The 14,138-nt window shown below is 41.4% G+C and overlaps 1 protein-coding gene across 3 annotated transcripts in view; it reads left to right on the top strand.

Annotated features, from left to right (window-relative positions):
* Window positions 1-14,138, top strand: part of ANO4 (anoctamin 4) — a 433,834-nt gene that overhangs the window by 15,400 nt on the left and 404,296 nt on the right. For all 3 annotated transcript variants that reach the window (XM_078076469.1, XM_078076470.1, XM_078076471.1), the window contains exon 3: window positions 6,274-6,525. In XM_078076469.1, the coding sequence (XP_077932595.1) occupies window positions 6,274-6,525 (252 nt within the window). The remainder of the gene's footprint in view (window positions 1-6,273; window positions 6,526-14,138) is intronic.

Raw genomic sequence — 14,138 nt, forward strand, 5'->3', positions numbered from 1 at the left:
AGATATGCCGGGCTTGAGGGGCCTGTAAGACTCCCACCTCGGAATGACCCACAGGAGAGAATGGGCAGGAGATGAAGATATTGGTATTCTCTGCACAGAGAAGTCGGTCGAATCTTTGCAAGAGGAGGAGATCATAAGAGTCGGTACATGGAGTGAGTAGAGGGCCAACAGCCAGTCTTTAGAGGGGGCATAATTGGTAGAAATAATGACAGAGGTAGGAAGACCAAGTGAACACAGTTTTTGGAAAGCCCAGGGAATTTCTAGGAGAGGCAGAGGAGGTTAGAGTTCAAGGGCTGCCCTGGTGACATCCCCAAGAGACATGGCAGTAGGTGGTGGGAGGGAAGCCAGGTTGCAAAGCTTGGAGTAAGGAGTGAAGAGCTATGAATAGAGACTTATCTTTTAAGACATTTGTCAGTGAAAGTGGAGGGATAAATAGTGAGGAGCACAATGGGAGCTTTCTTGGTGCCAAGCACTGTTCTAGGTACTTTTTCTGTATTTACTCATTTAATCTTCACAAAAATCTACAAGTTAGGTACTGTTATTTTCCCCATTTTTTCAGATGAGGAAACTAAATTCTAGAGAGGTTAAAAAGTGACTGAAATTACATGGGTAGTAACAGATGGGATTTCAACCCAGGTAATTTAGTCCCATTGGATGACACTCTTGCTATTTGCCATGGGCCTAGTACCCTTTCTTGGTCTTTTTGGGTTCCTAGACCCAAGTCCAATGTGTGTGGAGGTTCTCCTCGGCCCCCCAGTACCAAGCAATTTTCAGACACCCTACTGGTGTCTGAGATTTCAATTCAATTCTGACGCCAAAGTCACCTTCATTAGTAACAAGACACCCATGTCAGTTTCATGGCTCTGAAGCATTTTCAGCAACTGTGGATGAAGACCAAATATATCTGGAAAATATATTTTGGTCATCTCAATGACCAAATAAATATTTATTACGTCACTTTGCACCTAGTCTAGTCAGCTTCAGCCACTATATCAGGGTGTTATGGGTTGAATTGTGTCCCCTGAAAAGAGATGTTGAAGTCCTAACCTCTGGATGTGGTCTTATTTGGAAATGGGATCTTTGCAGATATAATCAAGTTAGGAAAAGACTCCATTAGGGTGTTCTTCTAATCCAAAATGACTGGTGTCCTTACAAGTAGGGGAGAAGAGGCACCCACAGGGAAACATTATGTGATGGTGGAGACAGAGATTAGAGGGTTATGTGTGTAAGTCAAGGAACACCAAGGATTGCCAACAGCATCAGAAGCTAAGAGAAAGGCATGGAACAGTTTCTCCCCTAGAGACTTCAGAGAGAGCACTGCCCTGTTGACATCTTTTCAGGCTTCTAGCTCCAAAGTTGTGAGAGAATAAATTTGTTTTTTTTAAGCCACCCTGTTTGTGGTACTTCATGAGTCACCCTGGGAAACTAATAACAGCAGGTCCTTACTATGCAGTCGCCTCTGAAGGGGAGGTGGATATGACAGACTGTTTTCTCAGAAGGTGACGGCATAACTGAAAGGCTCTTTAATGTCACTTCAGTTCCCTGACTCAAAGTGGCTGAAACCATAAGGAAATTTATTTCACGTAACAGGAAGACTAGAGGCAGGTCCGTCCTTGGGATGGGTTGATTAAGCTGCTCATGATGTTGTGAAAGACCTTCTCCCCTTTGCCTTCTGGGAGAATTTATCTTAGTGTGGCAGCCACATGGCTGCCATGGTTCCAGGAACTGCATCCAGACACAATGATCGGAGGGAAAGGAGCTTTGGTGCCTTCCTCAGGCTTTCACTTGAGGAGCTGAAACTTTCTCCTGAAGCCCTCAGGGGCTGCTCCTATCTCACTGGGCAGGATTGGGTCACATGACCCCCCCGTGAACCAATCATTGGCAGGAGAGATGAGAGTCTCTTTGGACTCGTCAGAGTTGGGGGGGCAGAGGAGGGGATAATATCAGCTTGCCCTGAGTGCTCTGGCTGAGTGGGGGCCCGCTGAATTCCCAAAGTAGGACTCTGTTGGGAGGACGGAGAGGGGTGGATTCTGTGCAGGCATCAGGCAGTGTCCACTGCCCACAGTCTTTTTTTTTTTTAAAGATTTTATTTATTTGACAGAGAGAGAGAGAGAGAGAGAGAGCGCGTGCACAAACAGGGGAAATGGCAGGCAGAGGGAGAGGGAGAAGCAAACTCCCCGCCCAGCAAGGAGCCCCACACGGGGCTGGATCCCAGGACCCTGGGCTCATGACCTGAGCCAAAGGCAGATGCTTAACTGACTGAGCTACCCAGGCGCCCCTCACTGCCCACAGTCTTTCTAGTTCAAAGCACTTGGGCAATATTTATAGTAAAAGCAGAAAATAATTAACAGCCTTAGACTCAAAGTACCAGAGGGAGGACAGATCTCTGGATCACCCAGCAGTTCTTTCTTAAAAGCACATTTTGTTCTTTCGTCTCCTGTACTTCAGTCCTTCTCTTACGGAATATTTACTCATCCATTCCATTTAAGAAAATAGCATACTTGTGGACTTCCTGTTAATAGTTCCTTATAGGAACCTATGCCTACCAAAAGAAGAATTGCTAAACAAAACAACAATAATAAAACAACTAAGAAACAACAATGACAACAAAAACAACTAAGGAACAGAATAAAAAGACTCCTGAAATCTTTCTATTTATCTGTGAGACTCTTGGATAAGTCCTTATTTTCTGATCATAAACTCCCACTCTACCTATGTATGAGATATAAACATGTCATAGTTAATGAGCATTTTTTCTCAAGACAGCTTACAATTTTGAGTGTTCCTTACATGCCTCTCTTCATGATTTTGGGTGATATGTTGACATAGAACTCCAAGGGAACTGAGACCCCTGCTCCTACCCAACTCCCCAACAGGGAACAGGATGGTGGTTAAGGGAGGATGGGTTGGCTACCACTGTGACATTTCTGTTACTTGCCTCTTGGACATTTGGACACCAGCTGTTCCCCTGGATGGTTGGTTATCCTCTCAAAATACTTTGACCTCATTGCAAATTTAGGCTGGTCCATTTATATTCCATTAGAATCATGCAGATATTATCATAGTCAATTTGTATCAATAGCATGGATTAAAATATTTGCTAATGAACTCCATTTCTGGAGTAAATGATGTGGTAATTTTCTAAACTAAAAAAAAAAGGGCTTGTTAGCTATGTGGATGACATCTTTTCAAAATTAACTGTATACTCTAAGTCAGCTATCATTTTATAAAAGAAGCGGTAAAATCTGAAATTGTGGAGAATCCAGATTTCATTGGGACTTTTAAACATAATACTTTTGCTCTGTGCTCTATTCTGTATAATGACTCCAGAGGAGCTTGGGAATGTGGAAAGAGAAGAGGGGTTTAAGCAAGTTTCTGAATGAAGCAACAGGCAAGGGAAAACATGGTCCTATATTTATTCTTCTTGTAAAAGGATTCTCTGGTGTAAATAGAAGGTGATACATTTTCAAGTTTAAAAAAAAAACATAAAGGAACATCAAGTTAAATGGAGAATTCTGGAATTTCATTGCTATGGTCGAGTGAGCTGTGGGAGAGAGTTGATCATACAATAAACAAATTTGCATCAGAGGTTTAGTCCGACCAATATGATCAGGGCAGGCCTGGGGTCCGTAGCATTCATTTCAGTCCTCGGCAGCTCTGGCACCATTGCAGTTCCAAACACTGAGAATTGGTGTGCTCATTGATTATCTTCAGAGGCTCCAAAGCCCTCACCTTCATCACTACATTCCACGTAGTAGAACTCACCTTTTAGGAAGGCGACTTACCAAGAAGAGTCCAAACAATCCAGTAGGCACGTTCTCAAGTTTGTCACCATTTCCCTTTCCTCGAGCATTCTGGTCCATTGGGATTTGTATAAAGTTGTTCAGGAAGGAATAAATAACCTGAATGATTTGTGTGTGTGAGGGGGGAGGATAGGCCCCATTTCAAGTGCCCAGAATCCCTCTTGCCACCTGCTCTCTTAGCACCTGTGTTGTCTTCAGTGAGCCTAGGCTTAAATCTTGACTGTTGCTTCTGTGGAGCTATTGACCTTGAGGAAGTAATAATGTCTGTCGGCCTCAGTTTCCTTATCTGTCAAATGGGAATATTAGTAGTATCTGCCTGACAGGATTATTGTGAGGTTTAAATGAGGTGGTGCTGGTAGGTCCCTTAGCACAATGGCAGTAAGTGTTAGACAGTATTGTAATTTTTAGTGGATTTATTATTTTATGACAGTGAAGTAGGTTGTTTGTTCCTAGGCCTCACCCATGACTTCTGTGTGGGTAACTACTAGATTTATGGCTTTGGTCCCAGTTCTGATCCTTCCATTTTTCTCTCAGCTACCTGCCAGACATTTCCACATAGATATTTCCACGAAGGCTCAAACTCCTCATGTCTAAAAACACACTCCATCTTCCTCAGCCCTTGCAAGGCCAGTCCTGATCGCCACAGTTAGGATGAGGAAATCTCCCATTCTGTGTGCCACAAGTGTTCTCTGACATCTAGCTAGTGAGGGACAGAGCTACCTGGGGGCCCCAAGCTACTTTCTTTAGTCAATGTCACGTATCTCTCTGGACTTCTTTTCCTTTCCTGCTGCCAACACTTAAATGTGGTCCCTTAGTAATACTCCCCTAGCCTCTCCTTCACAGCTTTTTGTATCCTCTCCTTGCCACCAGCATCTAGGAACTCAGTGAACAGTGGGTATCCACTGAGTACCAGCTCCGAGCCTAGCTTTGTGCTGAGTACTGGTGGAAGAGGAGGGAGGGAAAGAGCTGGACAGAGAGACATTGGGAGGGAGTTTCAAAGATGACTAAGACATCCTCGAATCTTGAGGAAGGCTCAGTTCATGAAGGAGCCACGCATGAGAAGAATAAAATGCTTGGCTGTTAAAGTGTAGGCAGGGATTGTTTGACACGTACCCTGTTCAAGTGGTTTCCAGCACAGTGTGGGTGGGCGGCCCCAGACACCATCATTCAGGCTGCAGAATCTACACAGGTGTCCTTCCTTGTTACCTCTTCTGGGCTTTCTTGATTCCTCAACCTGCCCTCCCTAATTTGGACTTTCTCTTCCAATGCCTCCAGTCCCCACACACCAACACTCTGTAGTGGGCTTTCCTTCTCAAATGGTTAAAAAAGGGTGGGGGTGTCAGAGGAGACCTCTCAGAAGAGACAACCACCAGAGCAAGAAGGGACAGATTCTGGCTACTTTAGCTGCCATTAATTTGACTATGCCAGTCCTCACTTCACAGACTTTCAGGAATATTGTTTTGCTTGCCAAAAAATTTAGTTTTCTTACATTGACATTTAAGACCCTCAAATGTCTTGTATCAACTTACCTTGCCATTCTTGTTTTTTTTTTTTTTTTTTTTCCCCTGGAATATACTTACATTCCTAAATCCTGTATCTAGTTTGCAAATATAAAGGCCTGGAGAAGTTAGGAATATAAGACAAAGGAGGGAAACAGGCTGGGAGTGGGGTGTTAAGGAGTGGTGGGGACTGTGGCAGACTGGAATTCCCTCACTCCACCTGAAGAGAGTAGCTGCTGGAGTTGCTCCAGCTGACACTTGCCATGTGGGAATGTGGTCCAATGTCTCTTGATCTTGAGGAGAAGATCAAGAGATTTTTCAAGAGAAGCCAGAAACCTGGATTCTCTTGAGAACTCTCTAGATTTTTATTGTTGTTAATTTTAATTTTACTTCAAATTAAGAAAAGCATGGGTCAAATAAAACATATCTGCAGAACAGATCTGTCCCTCTGTTTCCTCTGGCCTCTAGGTTGCTTGTAAGGGCCAAGTTCATACCACCTTCTCCATGACCTTGTTCCTCCACCCGGAAGAGCTTTCTCCCCTGAGATCCTGGGTGGGGTGGGGTGGGGGCATTTCTGTCCTACTTTAAACTATCTCTTTCACTTCACTTTGTACTGTAGTTAGTTATGGTTTAGGGGAAAGAACACAGATTTTGGAGTCAGACAGATCTGGGCTTAAATTCTGCCTCCGGCACTTACCAGCTGCTTGACCCAGGGCAAGTTGAGATCCAGTTTCCTCATCTATGGAGCTGAAATAGTAACAGTCTCCTTGTACAGTTGCTTACTAAATGTATGTTGAATGGTGAACACGATCCATGAAATGTGTTGATGCCTGCCTGTGTATTAGTAACATGCACCCTTATCTCAGGTGGTGTTCGATTTGACTCATAGCTGAGACTTTTGAGAAATACGAAAATGGATATGGTAAGGGGCTTTGCTTGCCGCTTCTAACCTACTGTGTTTGTCTTGCCAGGTTATGATGTTTCCGGGCCTGTTGCAATCGGGCTCACCCACTGGAAAAACCCATACGCACAAGGCAGACCCACCCTCCCATCAGATCTGCCTCTCTTCGTCTCCAAAGATGCGGGCATCCCTGTGTACCACCGATCCCTCAGCTGCAAGACTGAGCCGGCTGCACCTTTGTCTTGCCCAGCGTCACTGTCCATCACTCCAGTGCCTTCTTATAGCAGCAGCAGCCAGGAAACCCTCAGTCAAGACACGACAGGTAATGGTGTTGGCTTCCTGTTGGAGATTCAGGACTCAGTGAATTTAAGGGTTCCTTCATGCCTTTACCTGCTGAACAAATTGCATCTGCATTTCTGCTTGTATGATGCCGTGGACCCCAATAATTCCCCTGTGTTCACTGGCCTTTCATGGCTTGGCTGGACCTTGAAAGAAAGTTAGGTGTGTTTAGAAATATTTGATCTAAGTGTTATTTCTGTTTGGTAAAAAATCATCAGGAAATCATCCCTGAATCAGAATTCTCAGTTTTGTCATATGAATTTTTGTTTGCTTAATTTCTTTAATCCTCTGTTTAGGGACAAGGCATCTTTCTTGGGCTAAACTCTTGTATTCAGAAAAGTTATCAGTAAGTCATTTTTGAGTCCCTTAGTTACCACCAATTCATGTTGCTCCCCCAAACGGATCTATGTCAGGGGTCTGCTGACTACTGCCAATGGGCCAAATCTGAGCCGCCCACCTGTTTTTGTGCAGCTCAAGAACTGGGAGTAGTTTTTGCTTTTTAAAAAATGATTGGTGTCGTCATTCATTCATTAAGTCTAATTTCGTCTTAGTCATAGCTGCTATAACAATGCCCAGACCAGGTGGTTTATAAAGAACAGAAATTCATTTCTCACAGTCGTGGAGGCTAGAGGTTTGAGATCAGGGTGCCAACATGGTCAGGTGAGGGCCCTTTGTCAGGTCTCAGATTTCTTACAGTATCCTCATATGGTGGAAGGGGCAAGGAACTTCTGGGGGGTCTCTTTTATGAGAATGCTAATCTCATTCTCGATGGTTCCACTGTCATGACCTAAACATCTCTCAAAGGCCCCATCTCCTAACACCATCACTTCAGGTATTAGGATCTCAATGTATGAATTTGGGGGTGGGGGGGACAAACATTCAGACCATACAGTCGGAAAAAAATTAAAAGAATGATAATATTTTGAGACGTGAAAGTTATACGAAATTCAGATTTCATTGTTCATATATAAAGTTTTATTGGGACATAACCACACTCATTCATTTAGGTATTGTCTCTGGCTGCTCTCCTGTGACAATGGCAGAATTGAGTAATTGTGACAGAGAGTGTATGGCCTGCAAAGCCTAAAATATTTACGATCTGGCCCTTTGCAAAAAATGTTTGCCAACCGCTGATCTATGTGATCTTTGGGGGTCATGACTGAAACAGTCAGGGCAAGAAAAATGCTCACAACATATTGCCTTAAAATTTATCACTTACATTTCACTTTAAATGAGTTACAGAAAGCTTTATGCAGGGATAACCAGTTAATTGTTTTTATTTCTGAAGTCTAAGTTGGAACTCTAAATTACGAAAAAAAAATGTATTCTGCCACATTTTTCTTCTATAGATATAGCACTTAGGAGTAATGGCTTAGTTGGACAAACCCAATGTGTAATTCCTGTTCTGGAAATAAATCTTTTGAAGTTGACACTCACCATTCCCAATGACACTGAACAATTAACAGATGCTGCCACCTAGAGGTGAGATGCTCACGTTGCAGAAGTTCCAGATTATCAAAAGCAATCTCAAGCAGTACTAAATGTGAAGGATCACCGTTGAACTTGTTAAAAATGAAGATTCCTGGACTCCTCCAGGGATGCTGTGTCCATGGCACAAAGCAAGCTTCAGCAGTCTGTATTCTGCAGGCTGCCCTCTCCTGAGATTCTGGTTTCTGAGGTTCATCTACATACCCTGGGAAACCCCTCCAAAGTGTCTTTGGTTAAGTGGCTAGATGGTATTACCCACCATTGAGCCTTGAGGGACATTTGCATACCGTTAGCTCTGCTATGGCAAAAACGAACTATCTAATTGTCCTGATTGAGGATCAATTTGAGAGTAGAAAAATCACGATCTGGGTTGTTGAACTTTGAAATTTCCTGGGTTTTGATGTTATCATGAATGGAAATCGACTCTGCTTGCTTTAAAAGTTTAATAAAATCTGAAGTTAAGAAATGAAGTGCTGCCTTTGGCCAGGGTAGCTGCAGGGTTCTGGCATTTCTTGGCAAAGAGGAGTGTGAAATGGCAGCTGCCAGGTTAACATTTTATCACGTTTCTCTGTGAGTTGACTTTTTTTCTTTCCATAGAGCACCATACTCAGAAGCAATCCAATTTCTAGAGGAGGTTTCTATTTTTAACTTGCAGATCTTGAAAAACAAATTAAAAGCACATAGTTTTCTTCATTCCTGGGAACTTTCCATTAGCAAAAAAATACTGGATTTTTTCCAAGCAACTGTTTATTATTATTTTTATTTGTATACTTACAAAGTTAACCTCAACATTTAAAGATATATTAAACAAGCATGTATTTTATTATAGAAAATTGAACATGCTGGCATAGCCTCTGTAAGTCTCAATTACGATTATGTATAGGCTATTTATTATATTTATTTGGTTTCTTACAGCAATTTATCGATTTTAATATGTATTTTCTGTGTGAAAGCATCTAGTTTACTTTCTCATTCCTTCCTGTTTTTTCTTTTTTTAAAGTAAGGTTAATGTCATTATTTGTTTATATTTTAGTTTTTGCTTCTCTTGCTAGTTTGAAGAAACCTCTGGGGTGAGATAAGTCAGTTCCACTACTCCAGAATTTCCTAAGGATTCCAGATTTTGCCAGACATCCCTTCACATTTCTAAGCCATCTTTCTTCTGCACACACTGCAGGTCTAATGGGAGGAGCTGACAAGCTTTAGTCACAAAATCTCTCTATACTTATTTATTGATTGTTGGGATTTTCTTATGTTTAAGAATTTCTCCAAGCATATTTAAAAATAATGTTTCCACTTTATAAACCCCACCACTCTACAATTCTAGAAGCAATTAAAAAGACAGAGAATGCCGAGAGCTTCTGGGATTGTTATTTTATTGAGCTATTTTTACTCTTGCCACTGCCCTATGCCACTGCATGACTAACTTGTACAATAGGTTCTCTTGATTTGACTTTACTTAACCCTACTTGCCACCTTGCACAGTGAACAACCTGTGAAACTCTGCATGGTGGCCCTGGACATGGCACTCCTTCCTCATGGTGGAGAATATTTTAATCAGTAAATCAATTGTAGCAGGTTAAGTTGCAAAAACAGTCTCCATTGTCCGGCTGGCTCTATCCACTCATCCTTTCCAGCCATCCATCCCTCTAATACATATTAAGTTCCCACTCTGTGCCATGTACTGTGATAAGTCCTTGGAATAGAAAACTGAGTAAGGCATCACGCCTAAGGAGCTCAGAGTCTAGCGGAGGAGACATATAAGTAAATCAAGTATTTTAATTCAGTGTAATAAGAGCTAAGATAGAAGATTTCACATTAGGTGATCACATACGTATTTTGTTATTGAATTATTTCATTAACATACTATTAAAATACAAATAATAAAGTATTAAAATATGCTGTTATAAAAATGTAACATTAAAATATAGTCATAAAAATATATTGAGTACAAAAGATGTTACTGAATTATTTCATCAATTAAAAGAAGATAAATTTGAGAGAACCACAGGAGGAAAGTCTGGAAACTGGCTCTGTCTCAGATATTCTGTGTACGTTTGAGACCCAGTTTTTGATGATCAAGCTTCGCAACTTGCTTCACTACCCGCACATGACTCACATTTTTGGTCACTCTCTGCCACCAGCTGATTCTCGGTCACTTTCTCCCGTTGTGTTCAGTGCCCAGCTGCATGCTGACGACTCTAAAAGTGCTATTGCCCTGTCTGATTTCTCTGCCAAGCTTTAAAGATGGATGTATACCTGCCTTCCAGAACTCTCAGTCTGGATATATCCCAGACATCTTAAAACTATGTGCTGCACAAGGAACTTTCTTCTGGTAGCTCTCAGAGTTGAATTTCCTACTCTCTTTAATGGTGTCACAGTCTGTCCAGACTCCGACGCCAAAAAGTCAGTGTCCTCATGCTCAACTCTCTGCTGGCCATCAGCCGCCACAGCCAGCTGGGTCACATGTACGTTATGTTTACCTTAGAAATATCTCTAATTAAGAGCATTATCATCAACCCTACGAACACTATCTCAGCTCAAACTCATTCATCTCTACCTGGACTAGTGTAGTCTTCTTATAACCAGCTTCCCTACGTCTTAATTCTTCCGTGTCCACAGGGGTCACTTTTCCAAATTCATCTCTCTGTCTTTCTCTCTTGCTCTCTTCCTCCCTTCCTCTATTACTGCCCTCTCCTATCACCTGTGAAAACCTCTGTTATTTCCCCCATTGCCAACAGAATAAAGTCTAAACACTTCATATATGGTACTTGAGGGCTTTCCTAACTAGCTTATCTGACCCCCTAACATCTATCACTACTCTCTTCAGATGCATCCACACCGTGGTTACCTGTAATTCTTTACTGATCCTCAAAGATTCATGATTTTGCACATGCTGTGCCATCTGCATGGATACCCTTCCTTACACTCTTCTCCTAGAAATTTTTTTCTTCAAACCTACCTAAGAGGTGACCTTCTCTGTGTATTCTTTTCCTTTTCTCCTCAGCATATTTAATCATTTTTTCTCTTTCCACTGGCAATTGCTGTTGACATCTTGAATTCTGCTCTTGTTAGATTGTGAAATAGTTTTCTTTTCATGTGCGGCTGGCCTATTAGATGTAAAGTTCTTGAGTTGAGAATTAATGTCTTAATCATGTATTTGTTTGGTCAGTGTAGAGCCTGGCATATAGGAAGTATATCTTCTATGACCATTTCAACTGCAGATTAGACACAGTTGAAGAGAGAATTAGGCCTGGAAGATAGAGCTGTAGGAATTACCCCAAAAGCAAAATAGAGAGATAGGAGGTAGAAAAACAAGAAGCAGGAAGTTGAAATATAGAAGACAGAATGAGAAAGTCCAACATACAATTAATAGAAATCCTGTTCTAGATTAAGAGACTAGAAAGAATGGAGAGACATAGAATATTAAAAAAAGACAATGAGAATTTCCCAGAATTGATGAGAGACACAAATATTTTGATTCCAGAAACACAATGAATACCAAGCAGAATAAGTAAAACTAAACATATTATAGACATATTATGGTGAGTCAACAAAACACCAAGATAAAAATATTAGAATACTGAGGGGGAAAAAACAGATTTCTTGCAAGTGAGAAACAAACTGAGGATAGACTTTCCAATAATAATGATAAAGTCCAGAGGATAGTGGATTGGTATCTTAAAAGTGCTGAAGGAAATAGTCCATTCAGCCAATTCAAAATTCTAAATCCAGCTAAATGATTATTGGAGAGGAAGGTCAGTATAAGAACATTTTTGGAAAAAGATTGGGAAAGTATAATCAATGCATACCTAGTGAAAGAATGACTGAAAAGCCTATTTTAGAAAAGAAGGAAATTGAACCTAAAAGAAAGGACTAAGATGAAAGAAATAATGAGGGGAAATATATATATTTTTTAATTAAAAAAGATCCCTCTAGAAGAATGGTTTTCAACCAAAAATGATTTTGTTTCATGGGGGACATTTGGCAACATCAGGAGATATTTTTGGTTGACACAAGTGGGCAGGAGGTATTACAGGGTTTGAGGCCGGAAATGCTGTTAAACATTCTGCAATGCATGTGACATGGTCCCTAACTCATTGTTCCATGTTCATCATTAATTCTTAATGCTACTTCCTCCCTCTGAGTTTCTCTTTCTGTGTGTTATACCTTGTCATTGCAATGGGCCCTGCCTTTGTGGCATTTCCAGGGCTCTGTTCTTGCTGCTCTATCTGGGGCTGTTCTTTTTTTTAAAGATTTTTTATTTATTTATTATGAGAGAGAGAGATTGAGAGAACGAGTGGGAGGAGGGGCAGAGGGAGAAGCAGACTCCCTGCAGAGCAGGCAGCCCGAGGCAGGACTTGATCCCAGGACCCTGGGATCATGACCTGAGCCAAAGGCAGATGCTTAACCGACTGAGCCACCCAGGTGCCCTGGGGCTGTTCTTGATAAAGTATGCCTTTGGCACTTTTGATTTTCCTTTTTCCATATTTCTTCCTGTCCTTTAATTCTTCCTAAATTTTATTTCATGCTGCACCTAGGCCTTTTCTCTTCTTGTTCACTTCTATTAGTTTCTCAACCTTGGTATTACTGACATTTTGAGCAGAGTAATTCTTTGCTGTGGGGGCTGTCCTGTGCACTGTAGATGTTTAGCAGCATCTCTGGCCTCTACCCAACTGGATGCTAGATGTGACAACCAAAAGTTATCTCCAAACATTGCCAAATGTCCCTGGGTGGGGGGTGCAAAATTGTCCCCAGTTAAGAACCACTGATTTACACCAATTAAATCTGGTCCTGTTTTTTTGAATTCTGCTTCTGGTTAACCTAATTGTTGAGAATGTGTGTGTGGGTTGTAATGAATTTTATCTTATATTTAACAAGAGCCTTTTGCAAACTGTATCCTAGTCGAAAGCATGGAGGGAATTTCTTTCCAAAGAGGGAGATTTTCCCCCCAAGTTTAAGGGTTTAAGGTGTCACCTTTTTTTTTTTTTTTAAGATTTATTTATTAAGAGAGGGAGAACACGAGCTGGGGGAGGGGCAGAGGGAGAGGAAGAGAGAGAATCTCAAGCAGAGTCCATGCTGAGCACAGAGCCCATCACGGGGCTTGATCCCACAACCCTGAGATTGTGACCTCAGCTGAAACCAAGAGTTGGACGCTTAACTGACTGAGCGGCTCCTCATTTGTGAAAGGGAAGAAAGATGTGAAATGACTATTCTCTGTTTCAGATTGGTAATCATTTCCCAAGTGTCTAGCTTTTACCTGTGTTCCTACAATCTAAGCACAGCACTGTGTCTTGCCATGGGATCAAGATGTTCCCTTACCTTTCCTAGTGACCTCATAAGCTTACCAGTGCTTCTGTATGTGTGAACTCAGGAAACTTAAGATACGCCAGACTATGGTGATGCCATGAATTTGTCTGAGATATAGAGTACTTTAGAAGAGGTATCTATTTAATAGCATGAATTTAACTTCTTTCAACAAATTGTGACCAGATACATTCAGAAGTGATGCTGAAAGAAACGGGAGTTTTAAATTTCAGAGGTAGGGAGCCACAAAAAGTGACCCTGCAACTTGAGCTCCTGATGTGACCACGAGAATAATCTGACCCAGCTGGGAGCTCAGTGGTCTCCCTTTTAGAGATGCCCAGAGATGCTTACTGACCTGCCCCTGCTTGTGCACTGTGTGCCCAGTCAGGCTGAAGTCAAGAGTTCTGCTTGAGTGTCAGCCCAGCTCAATTCATGGTATAGAGTAATGCAAGGACAGCTGTAAAAACAGGACAATATAAATTAGATATAGTTTCTAAGCCATTATATTTTAAAAAAGTGAAAGAGGTCAAAAGGTAGAAAGGAAAGAAACTAAAGAAAGAAGGAAAGACAGAAGAAAAGAAAGAAGGAAAGAAAGAGGATTTCTTATACACAGCATAGGGTTGGGTCTTGTGTTTTTATCCACTCTGACAATTTGTCCTTTAAGTGATGTATTAGACATTTAAAATGATTGCTGATGCTGTTGGATTAATATCCACCATGTTTGTAGCTGATTTCTTTTCATTGCATTTGTTCAGTTTCTTTTTTTTTTCTTTTTCTGCCTTCTCTGGTTTTAATTTAATATTT

Source organism: Halichoerus grypus, chromosome 6 (assembly GCF_964656455.1).
Source record: "Halichoerus grypus chromosome 6, mHalGry1.hap1.1, whole genome shotgun sequence".
Lineage (NCBI taxonomy): Eukaryota > Metazoa > Chordata > Mammalia > Carnivora > Phocidae > Halichoerus > Halichoerus grypus.